Source organism: Schistocerca gregaria, chromosome X, assembly GCF_023897955.1.
Source record: "Schistocerca gregaria isolate iqSchGreg1 chromosome X, iqSchGreg1.2, whole genome shotgun sequence".
Taxonomy (NCBI): domain Eukaryota; kingdom Metazoa; phylum Arthropoda; class Insecta; order Orthoptera; family Acrididae; genus Schistocerca; species Schistocerca gregaria.
The window spans coordinates 327,943,477-327,970,169 of NC_064931.1; the positions used below are offsets into that span (position 1 = coordinate 327,943,477).

At 38.2% G+C, this 26,693-nt stretch overlaps 1 protein-coding gene across 1 annotated transcript in view; it reads left to right on the top strand.

Annotated features, from left to right (window-relative positions):
* The window catches only part of LOC126298052 (misshapen-like kinase 1), a 1,491,768-nt gene extending 1,467,629 nt beyond the window's left edge, over window positions 1–24,139 (top strand). Inside the window, exons 18-19 of the mRNA XM_049989371.1 lie at window positions 11,571–11,690; window positions 22,588–24,139. Coding sequence (XP_049845328.1) covers window positions 11,571–11,690; window positions 22,588–23,081 — 614 coding nt within the window. The 3' untranslated portion in view covers window positions 23,082–24,139. The remainder of the gene's footprint in view (window positions 1–11,570; window positions 11,691–22,587) is intronic.
* Window positions 24,140–26,693: the final 2,554 nt, after the last annotated feature.

A 26,693-nucleotide genomic window follows, 5' to 3' on the forward strand; every position in this document is an offset into this window, starting at 1 on the left:
ATCTCAAAAACTTAAACTTTTTTAGTATCTTCAGACAGTATATTAAACAAGACAAACTGTTTCACCATTTTGAAACAGTGTTTTGAACCATTACATTGTACTGTTTCATTTTTTTGAAACAGTTATGTGTTTGTATGTCCATCTCTAATGTAAAATAAAGGAACTAGCTTTTTGACTTGTCTTGCCATGTTTTGCAGTTTATGCTTGTGGGAAATTTAAGACAGTGATTTTCTGGTTAGTCTTCTTGAATAACTTATAATATTTATCACTTCTTATGTTATTTACACCATAGGGGAAACATCTTACCTTCTTACTGGGCTTAATGGACTGGATAAGGTACACAACAGAATGTATGTTCATAATATGTTAATGACATTATTTACTATCTGCAGATGATAGATAACACACATCACAGTAATTTCTGTCTTTTGATTCTGGAAGGTCCTCAACATCATCTGCTCACCTACAAAAGCATAAATAATGCTGAAGAGTCCCTTTAGGTGACATCCTTCTGTTATGTAAACTATTACTCCCATTGAAGACATTGTGAGAGGGAATCCAACAAGTTGTATGATAAGATTTAAAAGCTTGGATTCTCAATGTTGAGATGCTTCAGCACCTCAGGCTTTCAAATGCATGGCTCATCAAATGTTACCATATATTTTCTCATTGCAGCTCTTCAGTCTTTTCTACTGCATGCAACGGAGATGTGAAGATGGTGTCACAGTAACTGTGAATGAACAGCTAGTAACTTACAAAGGTGATTGTGTTATGGAGATCTTGGGTGCTTTCCTCTATGAATCCATTCCAACCTGGAAAACCAGTATATCTTTGCTTTTACTATACAGCCACAACAATGCATACATGGGATGAATAAGAGCTTATGAGGGTAGATAAATATTACAAGTTTCTTGTATCTTAATTCCGCAATTATGCGCACCATTATCTGAGCACTTGAATAGTTTCTTTTGCGTGTGTTTTATCTTTACTCTGGTATCAGAAACTAACATACATCTGGGAGAGCAGTGTGCTGACCAAATGCCCCCCCCCCTTTCCATATCCAGATCCAGTGATGCCTATGGGCTGAGGATGACATGGCAGCTGGTCAGTACCTTTGGGCCTTCATGGCCTGTTCAGGAGAAGTCTAGTTTGTTTAGTTTTTTATCTTTACAGTGCAACATGCAGTTAGTTGCTTCATTCTGTCCTTCTTGTGTAAATGCTCTGTACATGTGCTTGGTAATTTATTTAATAAAATACTGAAATTTCACTGTACAAGCATGAACATGTTGTTTTCAGTACCAGTTCACCTGGAATTTCCATGCCACTAATTGTACATCATTATTCCACTCAAAATTTTCAACTGAACAGCATGATGAATGATTTGATCCCACGTTTTTGAGCTAACACAAACAATGTCTTGTATCATATTAGAAGTGACGTGCCCATTGAGTTTCCAATCATCGACAAATTAACCATGAACTTCCAGAGCTAAATTTGAAATGGCTAATGCCTCAAAATGGAAATATTCATTACAAGTTAAAGAAAATGGCAACACATCAAGCATTTTCTGGGAGCTATATTTTTTGTAAATAAACAGAGTGTAACAAAACAATACTGATAAACTCAGAAGGGTTGTAGAGGTTATGATGAGAAACAAATTGACAGTAGGAACCTGCTTCTGGAAACATCATCCAATGGCCCTACACAGGTACAAAGTTGTAGTGGCATGACTCTCACTAGGTGACCCCCTTGGTAGCATATGTGAATTAGAAGTGATGATGGACAACAAGCAGTGTTTTTGTGACAGATGTCAATGCATTTGAGACATTCTAACATCCTAAATGCAGACAACTGAATTGCAAGAAGTACCATAGGAAGTAATAAATAAATAAATAAAATAAAATAAAAAACCTCATTTTTTCCATTGAAAGGGAGGCCCAGATATAGGCGTTGGACCCTATGACTTTTTCCAGATTTGGGTTTCCTGTCTGTAGTTCTCATTTTATGGTCTATACATATGTGAATTATGTAACTTATATTGGGTGATACCTGATGTAAGTACTCAATGTGCCCACTCTGGTTGTACAAGTAACAGGGTAACAGCCAGATGGTACCTGAATATTTCAATCAACCAATGGAAAATGTATTGGTTTATTGAGCTCACTGGAACTGTGATATAGTTCATCTAACACTGTTGACAGAGGCTAAACATCAATGGTTTCTTTCATGAGTACCAGAATAAAAGATCACAGGGTGTGTTATCAGAAAGCTTAAATAGCTATGATAGAAATGACAAGTCTGCTTTCAGCATGTGAGGTAGAGATTCATTAAGAAATTGTCAGAAATTTATGAGCATGCAATATCAAACTGATCATCTGGAAAAGTAAGGAAGGCAGATTAGGGTTTAATGTCCCATAAACAATGGAGTACAAACTTAGAATAAGTATGGGTGGCAAAGGAAACTGGCCACATTGTTTTTTCAAAGGAAACACCTGTGTTTAAGTTGAGCATTTTAGGGCAACCACAAAAAACCTGATTCTGTATGGGGATTTGAACTGCCATTCTCCCAAATACAGGTCAATAACTAACCACTGTGCCATCTTGTTCAATGATCATTTGATAGACTTCACATTTACCCAAATGTGAATTTTATATAGTGCCATGACAATACATTTCTAGAAACTTGATGGTACCTTTCTTGTTCATCTCAGTTCATTCATAGTCTATAAAACTCTGACACTGCTACTGGATATCATATTTCTTCCACATTAAACTTCTTCTTTTCTTATGTTATGCAGCAGGACATTTTTTCTCCAACACACATACTTTTGGAGCACTTTTGTCATCTCTCTGTCTCTGCAGTAATAGAGTTTTCCACTGCATATAGGTTAACACCTTACACATTCCAGAAATTATGTTCGAGTTTCCAGTACACAGTGTTAGTTTTTACTATGAAAAAATCTCTTCAATGTCTTTACAAGTCCATCCCATTCAGTTTTTTTTATCTAAACACTAGTTTAATTTGTGCCCATAATTTTTTCAAAGAAAGTGGCCACTATGGTATCACTTTAGAAGGTTACATGTTAAGTGAATATACTTTCTTTGAATGTAATACAGTGTTTTCTATTTCTTTTTGCATCATAAAGCCTGTTTTTAAGGAGAAGGAAAAGAAGGAAGCTTAGAGTATAATAATTTGAGGACTGAGCATACTTCAGTGGTCTTTCTGAGTATTGCAGATCTGCTTGACAGCTTGTGTCAACTTTCATTATTTTGGTTCTTTAATAACTGTTGAATGAGTTCACAAGCTGTTCACATTAGTAGGTACAATGTAAGCTTACTTGTTTTTGTGTAACCCACAACTGTAGAAGCACAGCAGTTCCTGCAGTAGTTTTTATGTTTGCAGCTGTAAAGAATTCTTACTCATTCATATAACAATATTTATTGAGAAAATTCATCTGTAACTGCATTTAGTATACTATTTTCTAGACTGTTCTGGATTTCAGTCTTGTAGGCCACTGTAAATGTTCCCATCTTTTCATTATATTACTTTGTAAGTTCACATCTTCTTGTCCCAGCCTAATCTGTTAGAAGTGTATAGGCTACCGCAGCTGGAGTTAATCTGCTATTCCTTATCTATATAAATGATTTAGAAGACAGTCTGAGCAGCTATCTTAGGTTGTTTGCAGATGATGCTGTCATTTATTGTCTACTAGACATCAGAAGATCAAAACAGATTGCAAAATAATTTAGAAAAGATATCTGTATGGAAATTGGCAATTGACCCTAAATAATGAAAAGTGTGAAGTCATCCATGTGATTGCTAAAAGGAATCCGTTAAATTTTGGTTACACAATAAATCAGTCACATCTAAAAGCCACAAAATTCAGCTAAATACCTAGAAATTACAATTATGAACAACTTAATTTGGATAGAACACATAGAAAATGTTGTGGTGAAGGTGAACCAAAGACATCATTTTATTGGCAGAACATTTAGAATGTGCAACAGATCTACTAAAGAGACTGCCTATACTATGCTTGTCCATCCTCTCTTGAAGTACTGCTGTGCAGTGTGGCATCCTTACAAGTCAGGATTAATGGAGTACATTGACAAAATTCAAAGAAGAAGAGCATGTTTTGTATTATCGAGAAATAGGGGGGAGAGAGTGTCACCGACACGATATAGGATTTGGGGGGGACATAATTAAAACAAAGGCATTTTTCATTGCAGAGAAATCTTCTCACAAAATTTCAGTCACCAACTGTCATCTCCAAATGTGATAATGTTTTGTTGATATAATAAAATATGGGAAATCAGAGCTCGCACAATCAGCTGAACAAATAACACATGCAAAACTGGTGTCAGTTTTCTGTAACTAACAGCAAGGAAACATGGGCCTCACAGGCTTGTCACCAATTTCGAGTGAGTTATCAGTTACCTTCAAATAGTATGCCATATAGTGGCTTTTAAGCCCAATAAAATGTAAGAAATTTGATGTTGGTGATCTTAACTTTTTTAATATTTCAGGTTCAGTGGGCCAAAGATACTTGGTCAAGGAATAAGTCAGTACATTGCTTGCAGAACTCTGATTAGAAAATTTATAAATAGAATTAACAAAAATTAAATAATTAAAAAAAGCTCTACAAATCTCGTGAGAGAGTATCCATACAAATAAGACATTACAGAGAAAATTTCTGAACTATTTTTTCAGGTTTTCTGGAACCCTATTGCAAATAAACCTTTTACATTGCTTCAGGAGATGTTATCCAAGTGAATATCAGTTTTCTGTCCAGTGTGCAGTGAATGAATCTCGCAGTTTCTTTGAACAATGTACATACATGCAGGGATGCCAGAGATAGAATTCAGAGCCATCTAAACAATTGCCTATGCAAAGTCTAGATTGTGGATGCCACAGATCAGTCTGAGCACCCTTAACTGAGCTAAGTATGATGTCAGTGAGTGCACAGTGTCCCCCCCCCCCCCCCCCCCCCCCAAATACAACCACATATGAGATAATAGGGTGAAAGTAATCAAAATAAACAAGCCTTTGTATTTCAGTGTCAAAGGAAATTGAGATTAGTCTCATAGTGAAGATAACAGCAGCCCCCCCCCCCCTCATAAGATCTTGGACCATGATACTTCCAGACACGCTTCCCGTCTACCATCTGTCATAAGAATTTAAAATGAATGACTTCATTGACTGTTTGACCACACTGGGATTGTAAAATTTCACTTTTGAGAAACAGTATACCGGGTGGTTATACAGAGTAGTGCAAGAAATGTATCACCATTTTGTTTCTGAATAAACACTTTACTGTCAAGATAAACCCAATGGAACATACACTACTATGGAAAATGGTCTGTGGAGAATTGTTCTAATTCAGCTCATGCTCAATATGACCACCATTTTGATTCCGAACTTGCTTCACATGATTACTGATGTTAGCAATAACATTATGGCACATGTATTCCTTGATTTCACTGAAAGTGAGAAGAATAAAGCATCTGAGCACCATTAAATCATATAGACATTTCAGGAAAATTGTTTCCTTTAGATTCACCCAAAGAAAGAAGTCACATGGGTTGAGGTCTGGGCTATAGGTGGGTTCAAAATTGTCCACCACTAAAATGACCTGGAAATCTGACTGAAATAACCTGTATGTCAAAATGCTTGTGTAAGAAATGCAACACAGTATTTGCAGTACATGGCCTTGCTCCATCTTGTATGAACCACTGTGTGTTGAAGGGCAACATACTAGTAAGAAGCTATGGAGGGGAAGTTATTTCAGAACATGCTCAAATAATATGCACTGTTCAGACTCTCTTCAAAGTAAAAAGGTCCAACAAATCTGTGACTGAAACTGCAACCCACACTGTAATACTCAGAACATGACGTTGTCGTTCATGAAGCACTTGCAGATTTTCAGGGGCCCAAAAGCATGCATTTTGTTTATTAACCACACCATCCAAATGAAAATGCACCTTATCTAAAAACCAAACATTGCTGACCGTTTGTTCCCTATCCTGCACCCAGCAGGAAAACAGCTGTGTCTACCGCTTGCATTCTGCAGTGAACTTCTGATCAGAGTTCATCTTGTACAGGTACATCCAGAAGTCACTTTTAAGAATCTGTTGAAAGGAGTGTCTCTGGATATGCCCAGTTGTACTGCTGCCTTTCTACACAATTTGCCAGGGGTTCTCTGCAAAGCAACTTGTGCCACTTCAGTATTCTCTGGTGAACAAACAGGCTTCAGCCAGGGTTGCTTTGTTTCCAATATTGATCCTTCCCATAGAAATTGAGAATATAGCCTGTGAATGGTTCTCCTGCAATGGGCTCACCATGGGTTAAACTGTTGTCGAAAGTTGCTAGTCATCCACTGTCAGCCATGTTGTAAACACTAATCTCGTAGCGACGGTATCATGAATTACACATCATTTCAAAAATCCTTTACTTCTCCAAGCTCTACTCCTACAGATGCTGAGATGCTCAACGTGATATCCAGCACAACTCATAAATTATGTATAAAACAAATGGTGACACATTTTGTGTGCCACCCTATAATTAAATTTCTGCTACTTGAGAGGGCCCGCCTAAAAAAAAGGGTGATCATAGGACAATGAATCTTAGTGGAAACATTTGCAAAGACATGAAGAAGAGAAATAATGGGTAAACCATTGAAAGAAACACTTTTTAATTTACATATGAAAGGGTAACATTTGTTGATTGCATACCATGTTTACGTTCCATGTTACAAACATTGCTCAGTATGACAACCATCAGCATCCGTGACATTCTGGAATCACACTAAAGATATCAGTTCCTTTGTCCACAGCACATTTTGAATGGTGGACCATGGAATGTTCAGTTGTCATGACACAGATTATGCACTGCTTCAAGATTGTACAGTGCATCCAGCATTCTCAGCCATGGCAACAGTAACTTCTTCAACAGTTCAGTTTGTGGTTCAATTGGTTGTTGGCTTCTCCTACAAGCAGTTTTCAAATAATCAGTTAATTCAAACTCCTGAATTGTGTTCTTCAGCCCCGGTGCAGCAACTGGACATCTCAGTATTCTTTTAATGTGTTGATACTTGCAAAGAGCATCAGCCTGTTGTTTTTATCAAACGAACAGCATTACAAGTAAAGTCTTGTTCACCTTGTCCAGACTGACTTCATCTGTAATGTACACTGATGCTTGTGCTTCAACCCTACATTGCCATACCAGTTCCAGAGCCAAACAGCATGTCACACTGGTAACGATGCATACCCTGCAGCACACAGTCCTACAAAGTTGTGTACCCATATGGTAAATAGTTTCCAGCTACACTGCCTCAAGTAGTGAAATTTTAATTATAACCACCCTGCACAATGCATTTTATTGTAGTTAAGTGTTAATGTATTTTCTGAAAGCCATATGCTGATGTAACTAACAATCCTAATAGCTTTATCATATAAATTATATTACACTGTTTCACACTAAAATTTGTGCAATCTGCAGAGATAAAAATGATTGAATGTTTGGTGTTAGATAACTGACATATAAAATGAGAAAAACAATCTCCCCCATGTGCACATTATGTGACTCCAGTCAGATTCAGACTTCTTTTTGTTGACACTGGAGGACAACCTTCTGCTTCCTACTTCCAGGTATGAATGGAACCACTTTTGAGCTTTTTACCCAATCTCAAATCTTCAAACTTATGCAAAAGTATTGCATAGGCCAGCCAGTCAAATGCTTTTGTTAACTCATAGCTAATACCCAATATCCCCAACCTTTGGTTACCCTCAATAGTGACTCACACATAAAAGGGTAAATTGCAGTTTCTCTGGAGACTCCTATCCTGGAGCCAAGCTGTGAGTCTGACTGCAAATTGTGCATTCTCAGTTGTGCCCCTACTCTCTTATACACTGCTTTCTCAAAACAATTCAAAAAGACTGCTACCAAAGAAATTTATACCTTTAGAAATCCAACATACTGTAGCACCCCACCCCCTCCTCCCAACTAAATTTAGCCTGTACTTTAAGAAATGCCACTACAACATGACCAAAACATTGGTTTTATAAAATGGTGCACCACTATACCTGGATTTTAATTAGCCTAACCAGTTTTTGTGGATTAAATTAAGCAAGGCGGTACTGTTTTGCAATACGGGAATCATAGTGGGATGGGATATGGTTAAGAACCCTATTCAGTCATCCAAATTTATGTTTCTGTGGTTCCTTCACAAAGGTTATAGCGTCCATAAGATTTTTACGCATTGTTGTCCATATCATTTTGTAAAAGAGATTTACATTCTGAACCCACTGATCCAGTAGCATATGACATATTCTGATGAAGGCTGCATATATGATTGCAGAAACACTGAATCATTTTACAGGATGATGTGGTCAGCACTCTTGAAGAATTTTATGGAAAGTGCCTGAAGCTGTGGAAATCTATGCATGTTTATTACCATGAATGATTATTTTACCCTTCCATATCCAGCTGACTTTGTGCTTTGTTTTTCTTGATTTTGATATCCTTGGGGGACTGAATTTAAATTTTCCTCCTTGTACTGTATGAGATTTAAGCAAATGACTAGTACAAATTTATTCATTTATTTAATTATGTGAATATAATAGAGTGTGTGCGAGTATATACCTATCCTTTTTCCCCCTAAGGTGGGTGCTTTCACACGTGGCTCTGCTTCTGATCGTGTTCACCTTCCAGGTTACAGGACTGTAGTAGGTGGTGATGGGAGGATGCATGGAACAGGTTTTACACCGGGGGCAGTTACAAGGGTAGGAGCCAGAGGGTAGGGAAGGTGGTTTGGGGATTTCATAGGGATGAACCAAGAGGTTACGAAGGTTAGGTGGATGGCAGAAAGACACTCTTGGTGGAGTGGGGAGGATTTCATGAAGGATAGATCTCATTTCAGGGCAGGATTTGAGGAAGTCGGATCCCTGCTGGAGAGCCACATTCAGAGTCTGATCCAGTCCCAGAAATTATCCTGTTACAAGTGGGGCACTTCTGGGTTTCTTCTGTGGGAGGTTCTGAGTTTGAGGGGATGAGGAAGTGGCTCTGGTTATTTGCTTCTGTATCAAGTCGGGAGGGTAGCTGTGGGATGCGAAAGCTGTTTTCAGGTTGTTGGTGCAATGGTTCAGGGATTCAGAGCTGGAGCAGACTCGTTTGCTATGAAGACCTAGGCTGTAGGGAAGGGACCATTTGATATGGAATGGGTGGCAGCTGTCATAATGGAGGTACTGTTGCTTATTGGTGGGTTTGATGTGGACGGATGTGTGAAGCTGGTCACTGGACAGGTGGAGGTCAACGTCAAGGAAAGTGTCATGGGATTTGGAGTAGGACCAGGTGAATCTGATGGAACCAAAGGAGTTGAGGTTGGAGCTGAAATTCTGGAATTCTTCTTCACTGTGAGTGAGGGGGGAGGTGGGGAGTCGTTCCAGTCCTGGGAGGGGCTTGCCTGGTGTTGGGGGGTGGTGGGGGTGGGGGTGGGGGGGGGGACAGGTGTGCGATCGCACATGCACACACGTATCCGTCCACACGTGTGCAGACGCAAGCAGACATATCTGTATATGTGCGGATGGATATGTATGTGTGTGTGTGCGAGTGTATACCTGTCTCTTTTTCCCCCTAAAGTAAGTCTTTCCACTCCCGGGATTGGAATGACTCCTTACCCTCTCCCTTAAAACCTACATCCTTTCGTCTTTCCCTCTCCTTCCCTCTTTCCTGATGAAGCAACTGTGGGTTGTGAAAGCTTGAATTTTGTGTGTGTGTTTGTGTTTGTTAGTGTCTCTATCAACATACCAACACTTTCGTTTGGTAAGTTACATCATCTTTGTTTTTAGATACATTTATTTAATTAGATAGATAAAAAAAATCTACTCACCAAGCAGCGGCAGAACACAAACATAAAAGACTGTTGTGATTGGCAAGCTTTCGGATCCAGTGGCTCCTTCTTCAGCCAAAATTGTTAAAGGGGAATGAAGAAAGGAAAAGGACTGGAAAGGTCTAGGAAAAAGGGCAGATTTTGGAAAAGTCACCCAGAACCACAGATATCTCATCTGATGCAATCCCCAACAATCAGTCTTTCATTCTTATCCTGTACAGTAAATCTCCCTTGACCAACGGTTCTGGCTGACTTTCCCAAAATCTACCCCTTTTCCTAGACTTCTCCAGTTCTTTTTCTTCACCCTTCTTCCTTCCCCTTCAACCCTTCTGCCTGAAGAAGGAGCCACTGGCTGTAAAAGCTTGCCAGTCACAACAGTCTTTTATGTGTGTGTTCTGCCACCTCTTGGTGAGTAGCTTCTTCATCTATCCAATTAAATAATTTTATCAATAATTTATTGTTTTTGTTGTTATAAATCTATTCATTTGCAGCTCACTGAAAGGCCTATACATTGGATGGCTCATCTCCAAACAACAACTGCATTCAGTGACATTTACTGTGACTGTCACAGGTCTTTTCTTTTATCTTGTTGATGTATAGTAGAATTATTTTTCTCTTTATTAAGAAAGTGATCAGACAACAAAGAGTTCTTATTTTCAGCTATGATTAATGATCTACTGTTTACTCCACATGACCATAAATACTGACTCAAGTTACAAAGTTGCCGCCAAATATATTCACAATGAAATAAAAACAATAATTCAGAGCAGAAGGCTCTTACATTATTAGTTGCTGTTGATACTTGCATGCATTTAAGTAACTTTAATGGTCAGGGAAACTGACCAAACTAATGAAAATTATTGAATATGTATATTATAAAGACATGTAGTGACCAGTTACTTATTTCTTGTATATGGCACCAACAGCTACGCATTCTGGATTTTACAGAGTTTTCATTGTGCTTCATAATGCATGCCAGTATGTACCTTCAGATACAAAAGTTGTTTCGCAGAATCATCATGCCTGTTGCTAGCTGCTGGACAGCAGTACATAGACAGTTGCAGTTGCAAGAAAGACTAAGCTCATTAATGTGACATTAGATAAAACTATATGACACAATGTTGTTAAATTTTCAATTTTTTTTTTTTGAGGGGCGGATTTAATTGCAAAATTTGATCACTCAGACTGAAATATTACATCATGAAGTTAGTGAAAATTCATAATACATTTTCTGTTTGAAGTGAAGCGGTACTCGTACAGAATTTTAGTATTAAGAATTCACACTTCAGTTTTCTGTGGCACGCGCGCACACACACACACACACACACACACACACACACACACACACACACACACACACACAGTGAGTAGGTTAGTTTACAATCTGTATTACTATGAAACACTGTCATGAACAACACATGCAGATGTTAGGACTTCATCATGATTCAAATCGGCACCAAAGGAAATAAACAGCTGAAAGTTGATTATTCTTTAGTGTTAGATTTTATTGAGTTTGCAGTTAATTACAGTAATACATATTTCAAGCTAGTGGCACAATAATGGCAAGCTTCTTCAAACGAGAGATGATAAATCTGCTTGCATTCAGAAACAGCATGTGCAAATTATTTTAGATGTGTTTTTGAAAGTTCTGTTTTATACATTGCACTTAAAACTATTTTTCAGGTGAACTTATAAGCAGGCCACACAGTGAGGTAAAAGCATGGACTCCACCAGCTGTCCCTCCTCCAGCACCACAGTCTGCACCACCAGAACTAGCTGAACAAGAACAACCTCTCTCAGGCGGTAATGACATACATATTATTCAGAATGAAATAAATGTATATAAATATAGTAGTCAGTATTATTAAAAGTTTGTGTGTGTGTGTGTGTGTGTGTGTGTGTGTGTGTGTACAGAAAATCTGTTTTCTGAGAGCCAAACTAGTCATTTACATAGTCTGCATAGTCATTGGCGATAGCATGTTGTGCTGTCAGCTGATACTGAATTGAACATTTTTAATTGCTGTGGAAAAGGGTCCAGTGTAGTGGGCACTGCACATTTTATTTATCCTGGAAGGCAGTTCTTAGGACCAAACAAGGAAATTAATGGTTTATGGTCTATTATGAGGTGAAATTTTGTGCCATAAGGAACTATGAAATTTTTAGATGCCAAATATGATACTCAGTGCTTCTTTTTCAATTTGTGAGTGTTTGGTCTAGGCTGAAGAGAGCATTTTAAATGTATATGCAATGGATTTTTCATGCCCTTCATCACATTTGTGAAAAGGAATTACCTTGATGCAACACTGAGACATGTTGGTGGCTAGGATAAGGCTTTTTTATGTTACATATTTCAGCAGACAAGGAGAAAACTTTAGGTGATATTTAAACTTGTGAAAAGTGTCCTGATACAGCTGTCACCATTCATATTTTGCAAAGATTTTGAAGAGGTTTGGTGACCTGGGCCACATTTTGTATAAATTTTCATAATAGTTTATTTTATCAAGAAATGTCTGCCTCCGTAGTGCAGTGGTAGCATTACTGCCTACCATGCAAGGGGGCCCGGGTTCGATTCCTGGCAGGAGACTGGGTGTTGCGTGTCCTTTATCATCATTTTCATCATCATTGACATGCAAGTCACTGAAGTGGCATCAACTAAAAAGACTTGCAATACGGCAGCCAAACCCTAAAGGGGATATCCCGGCCAATAAATGCCATACGATCATTTCATTTCATTGTCAAGAAATGACTGAAAGTCTTAAAGTTCAGAGGCACTTTGGTTTCTTTCAGTGCCTTCCACGTGTTGCTGAGTTAGTTGAAGTCTTTTACAATTAAATATGTGGACTAAGCACTCCATTTGTTCTTGACAGAATTCACATGATTTTAGGTTGTACTTTAGTGAGTTTTGTTTCTGTGCCTGGAATTGTAGATGTAAGTTTGCCAGCTGTCACTCTCTTGTAATGCCACTTATTAACATAATAGTCCAGATAAGTGACTACACTCAGATAGTTTTGAATCATCTGCTTCAAAAAACATTAGAAAATTGCTGGTGCATTAGCAGTTGTGCAGGGTAACCTGTCGTATCTGTACAATGAGCCCTCAAAGTATTAGCTTTAGCCTGTCACCAGTTCTCCTGAATAATATCTGGACTAAACACCTCGGGCAACAAATCGGTACCCCCCACATGTTCATGAGTAGGGAGTTAACTGGATGCGCAAACATCAATGAAACCGAGGTAGCTTAGTGGGGCTCATTTCTTGCCATGTAAATGCAAAGTTCAGCAGTGACAAAAATTGGTCCCATTTTGCCAGGCTGTGGGTAATAAAGTGTTATAGTCACATGCTTAAAGCCATTTTTAAAACAAAACCTGAAAAATTCCTGGGAAACAAAAGCTGGGGCATTATTGCTCACCTAGGTAACAGGAGGACCAAACTATGAAATGATTTTACTTAGGAGGTTTGCACTAGCTCCTGTTGTTATACTGTCAATGGGCCTCAACAACGTGAACCTAGTAAATGCATCAACAGTGATGAAAATAAGAACACTTTGTGTGGAGAGAGAGCCCACATAGTCAACAAATAGTTGCTGCATGGAAAATTCCACCCATCTGGAGTTAAGAAGGCTGCAGTTATGCCCCAAACTGCGTTTGGACCTTTTGCATTCCTGATACTGTGTAACTAATTGCTTAAAATCTTTATGCAGGAAAGTCCAGATGATGTGGTCTCTGATCTGATCTTATGAAGCATCTTGTAAAGGCCCAGGTCCCCCCCCCCCCCCCCTCAAACATTGAATGATGGTAATATTTAAAGATGGCAGGAATTAGCTCCCTATGAAGACAGATTTTCCAAATCCCACCTCCTTGGATTTTTGCACCTTTCCTAACATGGTACCCAAGTGCATCTTCTCTGGATTGGATTCACTGCTCAATCTTTCCTAAATCAGAGTCTAAATCCTGATGTAGCCCCTGATCCCCAAAGAGTTCAGGCATTTCACACAAAACCACAGCCCTCAAGGCTTCTTGCTGGACTACCTGTTCTCTAGGGCTCTTCTCAGCATCAGATTCCAACATTCTGCTAAGGACATCAGTGACCATAATGTCAGAACTCGTGATATGTCTGACTTCAAACTTAACCACTAATATCCTAATGGTCCACCTCACAATCTGACCGGTCTTGTAGGGATTGGCCAGCACCCACAACAGGGCTTGGTTGTCCATCTCCGACACAAAGGAATGATCGTCAAGGTAGAATCGAAATTTTTAAGTACCGAATAGCACCACAAGCACCTCCAGCTCATAGGTGGAATATTTGGTCTTCGTTCTAGTAAGGGCATGTGATGCATAAGCCAAAGGATGTCACTGACCATCCTGTCCTTGCAGCAACATTGCTCAATGCATGCTTATGGGTATCAAAGGCCACCTGCTGGGTATCAGTCCATGTAAATTCCTAATTTTTCCTACGTAGTGCGTTCAGAGTGGCTGCTAATTCAGCAAATTTGGGGATATATTTGCTATAAAAATTAATCATTCCCAAAAATTGGATTATCCCTGTCTTACTCTTTGGAGAACAGAATTTCAAAATGGTTTGCATGTGGGAATGATCTATTCCTGCCCCATCTACTGATAATAAATGCCCTATAAATGAGATTTCTGGATGGGCCAAGTTGACCTTGGATGAATTCATGGTTAAACTTGCCTCCCCAACCTTGCCAAAACCTGGCAAAGATGCTCCAGGAATTCAGATAAGGTTTTGCTGTATATGACGACATCATCTAAATAATTGTATGTGAACTGTAACTATATGACCCCCGAGATGGAATCCAACAGATGAAAGAACTGCAGCTTACATGGATAAACTGAAATAGAGTCAGCTGAATTCATACAAACTCCAGTCCATAGCAAAGGCTGTGACAGGCTTAGAAGCCTTCACCAGGGGAATCTAATAGTAGGCTTGGTTGAGGTCCAGGACCATGAAGTACCTCATACCAGCAAACCAAGTAAAACAGTGGTAGAGGTCTGGCAAAGGAACAGATTCTAACACCACCTTCTTATTTAACAAATGTTAATCCACCATAGGCCTGATGCCTGATCCATTACATGTCTTAACTTAAACTATTGGAGATATTTAGGGCAAGGCAGACAGCCAGATAACTCCCTTGCCCAACATTTTGTCAATCTCGGCATAATATGGTGACTGTCTAACAGGAATATCATTGTTAAGTTGAATACCATATTCCACCTTATTAGTCATCCCAAGTTTATTAGTCGGCATGTGAGGAAATCGTTTTAATACCCACCCCAGCCATTATGCCTCCACCTTCAACAGATGCTGCAAATTAAACTCCCCATAACTATCAGCCACCAAACATACCTCACGGACACACTTATCATGGCAAAAGACCAACTTTGTTGTGGGCATGAACTGAAATAAAATGACATTTGCCCATAATCCAATACTGATCCAGTTTTATCCATAAAGTAACAGCCCAAAATTAATTCAAAACTCAAATTCTTAATCATGATGACCTAAAGTGGCCAAGAAAATTTCCCAATACTGCAATTGACTCCCAAGGCTCTGATGGCAACCATTTGCTGACCATTGGCAGTGTGATGCCTTACAAAGGTTGGGTGCAACTGCCCAAACTTACAAATATGCTCATGTATAGTATACCATTCATAACTGACTAGTAATGCAGAGCTTCCCAAATCCACTAACCCACACATGGGTTCATGATTAATATTGGTGCAGGCAGGCAGCACACTACCCACACTGAGATGATAGCGAGCATGTGGTATCTTATTTTGGCCATTCTGCCTGGTCTTACTTCAGCATCAACTGTTTGGCTCTGTGCTAGGCTGGCAATTGCACTGCCGGGCAAAGTGCCCAGTGTCCACCTACAACAAAAACATCTGCTTGATTGATTAGCAATACTGGCACCAGATTCTGAATTAATCCCACTTTCTGTTTGCTTAACATCACGACTACACCAGCACCTTGCATCGCCTTATGCAACTAACAATTCTAGTTCTTGAAATGTGGAGGGTCTACCCATGAACAAAAGTATATGATCAATCTTCTGGATTTATCCCCTGAACAATGATAGACACTATCTCAGCTTTGGATAAAGCTGCTTCAAGGGCTTGTGCTGCCACATGCACTTCCCAAATGTAGCATGAAAGAGGCTACCTTCCCTGCTGAGGAGACCATGGGGATAAATATTCTTCTCTGTAGGATGGTGTACCTCAATTTACCTGTATCTCACTCCTGAACCAAGGTGTCACTGGCAAACTCAATGAGTGAAGCTTTACATAGTGGGTAAATGAGTTGTAACTCTACCTGTCAAGGAACTTTAAAGATCCTCACTTGTTTCTCCAAATCAACTGAAAAATCACAGGAATTTTACAAGACACTCCACAGAATCAATGGTGAGCGACAAAACATCACAAAGCACACATTAAAATGGGTTGGGTAGCTTAGCAAAACATTGGAAACCTCTGTCTAAACCATGTGCAATATCAATCGAAGCTTAAGGAAAAACAACCATACAGCTCAGTGATTAAAACAAATTTCTGATCATAGCTCAATTACAAATAGGCTAGCCTATAATATAAATTATTCCCCCTAAGTAAGACTACAGTTTGATAACCGATAACAGCTTATAAATCAAACTTTACGAAAGTGACATACCATTAACACTGAGAGGTTGAGCCAGTACCAATCACCAAAGCAACAAACCTGATGCAAAACAGATAACTAGTGATCTTAATTGATAATTCATTTCAAACAGTCAGAACTGCCAAAGACAGCCATGAGCAGTAATACAATGCCAGTAAGCTGTTGTGGCCAGAAACACTCAGTCATTATTCTGAGTTACAGCTCCATTTCCACGGCTGATAACAGTAGAAGGCCACTTTGGGTTGAGTTAGCAGTCCCCACTGAGTCATGCAGAACTGTGTGTCCTCCAGTATAAGGCAGCCAACTAATACCACACAGCCACAGCTCGGTCCAAAAAACCAGCGAACTTTCACATGCGGCACTCAACAGCTGTCAGCTTGATACACTCTTTACACGCTCACTGCCACAAACACACTCACTGCTCCCGTCCAAGCAGTCCCTGTTCACTACTTCCATCATCAATTTCAAAACCAAAACTGGCAAATAAGCAAGATGGTGAAGATAGGACACCACCAAAGATATCAAAATAAGAATCGACCATAACATGCAAGCTGCACCAGTTCAGTGAGCTCCATCATTAAGCAGTTAATGGAACCACTTAGGGAAATAGCAAGCAGTCCAGGAACGAAGGCCCATATGCACTTGGTACATCTGCCACAAGGTCTCATCCGAGACATGGAGGAGGGTGCGCCATCCGTTATGGAACACATTGGATGCAACTGGTTGAAAATCATATATCATGTTAGAACAGATTACAGGGCTCTCACTACTCTGGTTTGGAGACAAAAGGAAGCTCTGAATCAGACGCTCAAATTATTCTGTGATGATCTTTGATGCAAATTTCTTGACCTCCACTTTAGGGTGGAAATTATAGGGCTCCCCTGAATAGGTCAGGCATGGACTACATGAAGAAAGAAACTACTTGGATAGCAGAGAACATGCAGTGTGCACATGTAGGCTTTTTTAAGTTAGAAGAATTCCTCCTTATGGTCAATGATGAATTTTCTGCTGAAATTGAATTTGGATCAGTGATATTATTCTCAGAGGTGAACTTCATCCTAGCAGATCAGAAAGCAAAAATGTTACGGTGATAATGGGAGACTCAAAGAGCACAAAGAGTAAGGTTCCAGAATTTGTATTGTTTATTGAAGATAATAATACACACTAAGAACAGAAAGAAAGCTGAAAATCTAAATGAATAGCAGTGAAATCATATATTCAGATTGAACATATATCTGAAGGATATGTTTGACATAATGGTGGCAGCACATTTATTGCCAAAAAGAATTTTATAATATGTAGTGGGGTTACTATGGATTATGAATGTGAAATAATCTGAGTGAAGTTGAGCATCAAAGGTGGAACAAACATGGTTATCAGATGGTTTTATGCATTATATGAATCAGCAGCTATAGTGGCAGAGTGATTCAGAGAGAACTTGGACAATATCATGAGTACGTTTCCTGATCATGAAATTGACAGCTATAGAATGGGACAGTCAGCAGAATAAAACTGGTACCAGAGCCAGCCACTATTGATGTAAAATCACAGAAAACAGTGACTATTACAAAATACAAGTAACCATCCACAGTGACCTAAAGTGGAATACCTGCTAACATGCACCTAGCTGATGCTAGGCTGAAATGCAATGGGAGAATCTTAAGAAAATATAATTCATCCACAAAAGAAGAGAGGTACAAAATACTTGTTTGACTGATTCTTGAGTGTGGTATGATCTCTATATAGGTTTTATGAGATTACAAGATTAACCAAAGGGTTGGTACATCTGCTAACACTTTTTTGATACACTGTTCCTCTTTTCTTTGCCATACACCTCCAATATTTCTCATATACAACTATGGTGGTATTTATCCATTCAACCTTTCATTATGATTTTAAGTGTTTGTATTTTGTGTACATTTAAGACACGCATGTCCAAAACATGAAAAAACCAACTTTTTTGCAGCAAAGTATGCAAGAGTACTTCTGTGAGGATTGGAAAGTAGAAGAAGAGGTATTGGTGGACATAAAGCTGTGATGCTGGGTCATGATTTGTGCTTAGATAACTCAGTTGATAGAGCAGTTGCCTGCAAAAGGCAAAGGTACCAGGTTTGGGTCCTGGTCTGCCACAGTTGTGATCTGCCAAGATGTTTCAAATCAGTGTGCACTTCACTGCAGAGTGGAAACAAATTCTGGTGAACTTCTTACAACATTCTATGGTTTTTTGGATAGATTTTATTGAGCTTAGAGCCATATCCAATGTGTCTATTGCTGCCATTGACTCATTGTAGTCCAGTGTGCACTCCTGTTTCTGGACCTTCTTTCTAGTTTTATGGTCAGTTTTCTTTGCCAATGCTGCAACTCATGAGATCCAAACTTGTCTTTATCACACCACTTGACAGCTAATAAAATATCAGATGACCTTAACAGAGTTTGTTCTGTTTTTCAGCTATGTTTTCATTTAAGGCATGTAATGTGTGTTTTTGGGGACTTTTCCACATGTATTTGTAGCTTTGTAATGCAATCACATACCATCTGTTCACATAAATAGATGTGATATAGAGTGACCACTATAGCCCTTGGTTTCCCCAGGCTATATTCTTTGATGTCACTTTCAGCCCCTTTATAAACAAAGAAATCCAGTATGTAACCAGTCTTGCAGTCACAGAACATGGATAACTTTATTTCAGATCATCTTTTCTTAGAAGTAATGTAGTGCTTAAAGAACAGTTTCCCATCTAATAGAAGCAAACTTTTGGCTACACAGAATGGAGAAACACATTCCTAATGGTCTGACATATTTAATCAGCAACCTTTCTTTCTTTGAGAAGTCTGTCTCTAGCGCTACCCAAGAAATCAGCAAAATACAGAACACTTACAATCAAATAAAATCAGTTTCTTGAGAGCAATTCTTCCAAAATGAGTGTATAAAAATTACTACTTTCTTCCACAATAAACTCTAAAACTGACAGTGATGCAAATAATTGAAAATATTGAAAGATTGAACATCAGGCATCCAGATAACAAATAATCCCTGCATTCTCCACATTTAAAGGATGCACTACTGGGTGGTATTTGTTTTGTTGTTTTGTGACCAATACATTCTCTGTTTTTGTAGAGAAGTCACATTCACTGTTACTTTCACACAAGTCCGAAGATTATTTGGAAATAACACAACCTGCAGTTCCATGTATAATACCTGTTGTGGTTGAGGCTTGAGGAGATCCAGTTCTTTCTTTGGAGTCACAATCTTTGTCTGACAAACAAAGGTCAGACAGATCCTTGCAATCAGTTTTAATAAGTACTTCCAACAACTCCAGCAGCTTGGATATATGAGGTCCCTTTGGCCTTATGAACAGTTGCAGATTTGCATTTGCAGTGGCTCCACTGCCTGCAACATACTGAGTTTCATACAAATTACAAAATGTTCAGTTAAAAATCTGCATGTCATCCACAGAATGATCATCCAGCACAGACAAGCAGCAGAAAGTGAAAGAGCTCACACTTGTAAGGGGTACTTTACATAAGGTGAGAAAATTTATTATTCAGGTTGCATGGAACAGCAGCATGAAGTCAAGTCAAGCAAAAAATATTGACACTTTGCAGATATTGAAAATATGAGTTTGGAAGTTTTCTGTCAAATAGTAAAGCAAAGTTGAGTGATTAATCAGTTTTTTCATGAAAAGTGCATGTAATTATACAAAAAAATCAGTGGACAAATCAGTATCATGATTTTTCGCCAGTAGTGTCTGTTGTCAATCTATATTCTTCCTTGAACAATTATTAATATGACTATGAACTTCTAAAACATGATAATTTTAATTTGGAAAAGCTATACAGCAATTTATATCTTTAGCTGGCAAATGGAACTGGATTTGACGGTTATTACGAGCATGGTTGGGTCAGGCCATTGTTAGGAACTGTGCTATTTATGAACTCAATAATCTAAGTAATGGTATGAACTGTTCTCCTTTCAGAGCAACCATGTCACTTACACTGAAGAAGCGAACCTTTAAATTTCATAAAGAACAGAGATATGTTTCCATTTAGCAACACTGACGGGTTTAATGAAAAGTGTTTTCTCTCTGTTAACCGTGCCTTACCTATTGCTGATCACTGCAATTAAGAATCAGAAAATATAGAGAGAGGGAGGTTACATACTACACTGTCTATTTATGAACAACTGCTACCAGTGAGCGCACAATTTCAATGGTCCATCACAAAATGGGTCTTGTGCTTAAAGGATTAAACAAATACAGGAACAAGAGATATGTTGATTTGCTTTTATTGTACATAAATGTTCCAACACATTGCACTGCTGACATAAGGAAAGACAAGGAATGAAGAGCAGTGACGTGTATTAAATATCTTAATTTCCCCAAAATCCTAGCCTCTTTATCATTTTAAATGCTTTTGCAACTAATCTGCTGTTCAGTTTCACTTGTTCCTATTGATCAGTATTTACATTCTGTAAAATGATTGCAGCCATTGCCAGCACATATAACATACTGTATCTCCATACATATTATTTCTCTTGTTAGGTATCTAACAGTAATTGGAAATACTATACAGGGTCACCCAATTTGTCACATCTATATTTCTGAAACTAATAAACATATACAATGAATTTTGTTTCTTGGTGAAGGGGGAAACTCAATAAGCTTTTTTACATACCTTTTCATAGGTGTTCGTTATGCTCCCATTGAGATGCACGGCATATGTCAATGCAGTATTCACAGAGTTCTCACACTGCAACGAGGATGTCTTCCACAACTGCTGCTATGTGATGTCTTAGTTCATTCTTTGTTGCTGGTAATGGAGGCACATAAGCAGAGTCTTTTATAAACACTCACAAGAAATAATCACATACAGTCAGGTCCAGTGACCTTAAAGGTCAGTAATGTAAGGCTGAATCATTTGGTTCAGTGCAAACAATCCATTGTTCAGTAATCGTTTGATTTAAAAATTCCCACACTTCCAGATGCCAGTGTATTGGTGCCCCATCCTCTTGGTAAAAGAATTTGTTCGAATCAGTCTCCTACTATGGGAAAAGAAAGTTCTCAAGCATATCAAGATATGTGCTTCCTGTAAAAGTGTTCTCAGCAAAGAAAAATGGACCATACACCCTTCCCCATGAAAATGCACAAAACACATTAAATTTTGGAGAGTCCCTCTCGTGCTGTACAACTTCACGTGGTTGTTTTGCACCCCATATTCTCACATTACAATGGTTCAACTTTCCATTTAAATGGGATGCTGCCTCTTCACTAAACACTAACCATGGAAGAAAACTGTCATCCTCCATCATGCCAAGTACTAAATTACAGAACTCCACACACTGTTATTTGTCACCTTCAAAAAGAGCTTGCAGTAACTGAATTTTGTATGGTTTGATGTGTAAACATAGATCCAACACATACTAGATGGACATCAGGGTCATGTTGAGCTGTTGAGCTGCACGGTGAACGGATCTCTGCAGACTCCTTGTGAAACTATGGCGGATGCCTTCAACGTCGGTGTCAGACACTCGGGGACAGCCCAGCAATTTGCCTTTACACAAACAATCTGTTTCTCAGAATTGTTCATGCCATCATCTAATGATCTGAGCTGTTGGAGGATTCACACCATACCTAGTACAGAAGTCACACTGATCATTTATTACTGACCTGCACTGTGCAAAATGTAGAACACAAAATGCTTTCTGCTGTCCCGACACAGTTTCTACTAGAACTTAAGTGGGCAGACACTGCTGCTACCTAGTGGGAACCATGTGAAACTCAAGAGTTTGCTCTTTCCAACAGTATATTGTTCACGCACACATCTCAAATAACATAAAAGTTATGATTTTTTAAAATTGGATGATTCTTTTTGATATACCCTGTATATGATCCAACCACCCACTTTTAATATAATAATATACTCATACTATTCCAGTTTTATTTAACTGCTGCAAAACTTATTGCTATGTCTCAATAAAATAGTAAAAATATTAATTTGGTTGCGTTCACATTATGTTTCGTATTTCACAGGTTGGCGATCTGACACAACAGAGACTGAACCTTCAAGCACATCAGTTCCACAGCCTTCTCAGACAGTTAATGGGCTTGAAGAAAAAAGTGAAGGGGAGGAGAACGTACCAACAGGGTCAGAACTGACTCACTATGAGACACCTGTTCCTGGAACTACACTTAAATGTCTTGGAGATGTTTCATTTGGTGCTGAAGAGGGTAAAGTTTTAGGAACACAGCAACCAGGAGGGCCATCTGGTTACCGAGTTCTGGAAGCTCCTAGTCCACCATCCGACATTGCGTATCAGCCAAGTGAGCTGGGAAGCGCACAGGGCTCTTACCATGTATTAGAAGGTCAAGCACTGACACAAGAATCTCCCACTAAACCTTTGCCACTTGTATCCCCATCCTCTGGCCGTTCACTTGCATCTGATGTTCTAGAGAAAGCTAGAACAAGATTTGACAAATTCTGGGGTAAAAGCAAGGAGTCACCTGACAGGGAAGGAAAGGTATAAAACTATAGCACATTTTATTGTATAGTAATCCAGCTCTTATGTACTGCAGCGTCCACACGCATGTCTTATGCATGGAACAAAACTGTATATCGATGCTTTACTTCTGTAGTAGATAACCATTCCCTTGATTCTCCTGCTTGGGATGTTATTCCATTTTAGCTGTTCTTACTATTGAGAAACATGTGTTATTTATGAGTCACTTATTATTTATATATCTTTGATATGACAAATTAAAATGGAAATGCACTGAAACATCCCATTCAGAAGATATCTGAAATTTATAATTACAAGAGACTGTGCCCTTGTCCTAAACTTTATGGGAGATAAATCACCAGTTTGTTTGCTAATTTATTATTATAGTAATAAATCAGATTTAGATGTCAAAATGGCCAATTTATTTATTTTGTGGTACAAATAAGTAGCAAAATATGTCATTTGTACCTCAAGAGCTTACTGTTTGCTGTTTCAAATTGTCAGTGTATATAAAAAAATTGTATGGCACTGAATTTTAATCTATTGTTCTAAAGCAATTCTGAGGTGAACAGCCTGTCAGCTATTGAAATTTCTAATGAATACATTTTTTTTTTTAATTTCTTTATTTCATGTTACATATTTACTCAAAAGAATATCTGTTTTTCAACAAAATGAAAAAATGAGATTCATTGCTTATGTAATTTAAAATAAAAAATAAAAAAAGAAATAAAAACAGTTCTGTAAGTATAAAATTTGAAATGCATTGTTCAACATGAATATTCCAAAAATACTCATTTTATTTGTTATCTGTGTGTCTGCTTCTTAGTTCAGAGCAAATTCATAGCAGACTGCTTTCATCTATTGGTTGTGCTACTTCAGAAACAGACTGGATGTAATATTATATCTGTTGCTTGCAATTAATAATTGTTGTATTTGCTGTTGATAAAGATTAAGTCACTGTTTGCTTCCATATATCACAAGAGTTTGTGTGATTTAGTGTACTATAGGAAGCAGTTTGTCACTCATGTTGATTTTGATGACTGAAAATAAAGTGTATTTGATGAATGTATATCAACAAAATTGAACATTCTTGTGTGTATTCTGTTACAAAGTGGATTTCTCTTTTCTATACCCTCTTTTCCTCTCCACTCCAAGAAAAGTATATACATACAAAGATGATGTGACTTACCAAATGAAAGCACTGGCAGGTCGATAGACACACAAACAAACACAAACATACACACACAATTCATCAGGAAAGAGGGAAGGAGAGGGAAAAACGAAAGGATGTGCATTTAAGGGAGAGGGTAAGGAGTCATTCCAATCCCGGGAGAGGGGGAAAAAAGGACAGGTATACACTCGAACACACACCCATATCCATCTGCACATACACATGTGTGCGCGAGTGTATACCTGTCCCTTTTTGCCCCCAAAGGTAAGTCTTTCAGCTCCCGGGATAGAAATGACTCCTTACCCTCTCCCTTAAAACCCACATCCTTTCGTCTTTCCCTCTCCTTCCCTCTTTCCTGATGAAGCAACCGTAGGTTGCGAAAGCTTGAAATTTGTGTGTGTGTTTGTGTTTGTTATTGTCTCTATCAACGTACCAACGCTTTCATTTGGTAAGTTACAGAATCTTTGTTTATATATATATATATATATAAAATAGAGGGAAACGTTCCACATGGGAAAAATATATCTAAAAACAAAGATGATGTGACTTACCAAACAAAAGCACTGGCAGGTCGATAGACACACAAACATACACACAAAATTCGAGCTTTCGTCTTTCCTGACGAAGCAACCGTGGGTTGCGAAAGCTCGAATTTTGTGTGTATGTTTGTGTTTGTTTGTGTGTCTATCTTTTAATTTCATTGTGCTCATTGACTATTTATCATGGCACTCTTTCAGCATGTTCATACTGTTCAGGAAATATACACTGAAGTCTTATATAGCATAGTTTATAAGTAGTTCAAAATAAACTTGGGTCTTTATGCATCAAACAGTGGTACACATTTAACTGAAGCCTTTCTTGCAAAGATTGTCATGGTAATAGGTGTGGCAGCTGACTTAGTGTCTAATGCTACAGAAGTCTATACAAATCATCAGAACTCACTGCCAGATAAGATAACAATTGTTAGAAGTCACTCCTGCTTGAGATAATTATAAAGCAATGAATAACATCCAATTATGACAGCAAAAGTCAATGAAAAATTTAAAGAACTGGTTTTCACACAAACACTTGAATAAGAATTTGAAAAACTGATGTGTCTTGGCTAGACAGAGATATTTTGCATGACATACTGTAATTATTTGGTTTTCCAAGCTATTAATAATTCATTTACATACATGGCACATGCTGCACACATATAGAAGAGTTTATTCAGTAGGATCAGATATTAAGTTTAGTTAGCTATAGCTATCGAATTAAATCAGACGAGTAGTAGACGAGTTTTGCTATTTAGGCAGCAAAATAACTGATGACAATTGAAGAAGAGAGGATATAAAATGTAGACTGGCTATGGCAAGGAAAGTGTTTCTGAAGAAGAGAAATTTGTTAACATTGAGTATAGATTTATGTGTCACGAAATCTTTTCTGAAAGTATTTGTATGGAGTGTAGCCATGTATGGAAGTGAAACATGAACGAGAAATAGTTTAAACAAGAAGAGAATAGAAGCTTTTGAAATGAGGTGCTACAGAAGAATGCTGAAGATTAGATAGGTGGATCATGTAACTAATGAGAAGGTACTGAATAGAATTGGGGAGAAGAGGAATTTGTGGCACAACTCGACTAGAAGGAGGGATCAGTTGGTAGGACACATTCGGAGGCATCAAGGGATCAGCAAGTTAGTATTAGATGGAAGCATGGAGGGTAAAAGTCGTAGAGGGAGGCCAAGAGATGAATAGCTAAGCAGATTCAGAAGGATGTAGGTTACAGTAGTTACTCAGAGATGGATAAGCTTGCATAGGATAGAGTAGCATGGAGAGCTGCATCAAACCAGTCTCTGAACTGAAGACTACAATTAAAGCTATAGCTAATACAGGCACTATAAGGGGCATTTCCACTGAGATATTGTGTGTGTTTTTGCGAGTGTTTCCAAAGACATCTTTAGTCTTGTTTTTGAGATGTGTAGATGGAATCATGAATCACAATTACACTCTGCCATACACTTCACAATAGTTTGCAGAATACGGATGGATGTATGTAACATTAAATGTCTAGCAAAGTTACTCTAAAATTAAAATGAAAAAATTTCTACTTGACATCTCTCTGTTTACAGATTTATTATTTAGAAATTTCCAGTATGTATAGGTTGTGCTTTCTGACAGTAACTAGACGTGATGGCAGTAAAATGTGAAGAACAATCAGGATGTTCATATGTAACTGAGAAAGTCTTGTGTGTGCTGATAATGTGAAGAGAGCTGAGAGTCACACATGTCTTACTCAGCATATTGCCACATTCTTGAAGTGAATGTAAATCACATGAATTGAACACATTAAATTACACTAGGAAAAACATTTTGTTTGTAATGAGAATTGTAACAATGTTTTTAATTAGCACTTGAGGTCACATGAAAACACCCTCAGGCATATTTACTAGATTTTTTTTTTGTTTTTCTTGTGAACTTGCAGTAGAAGA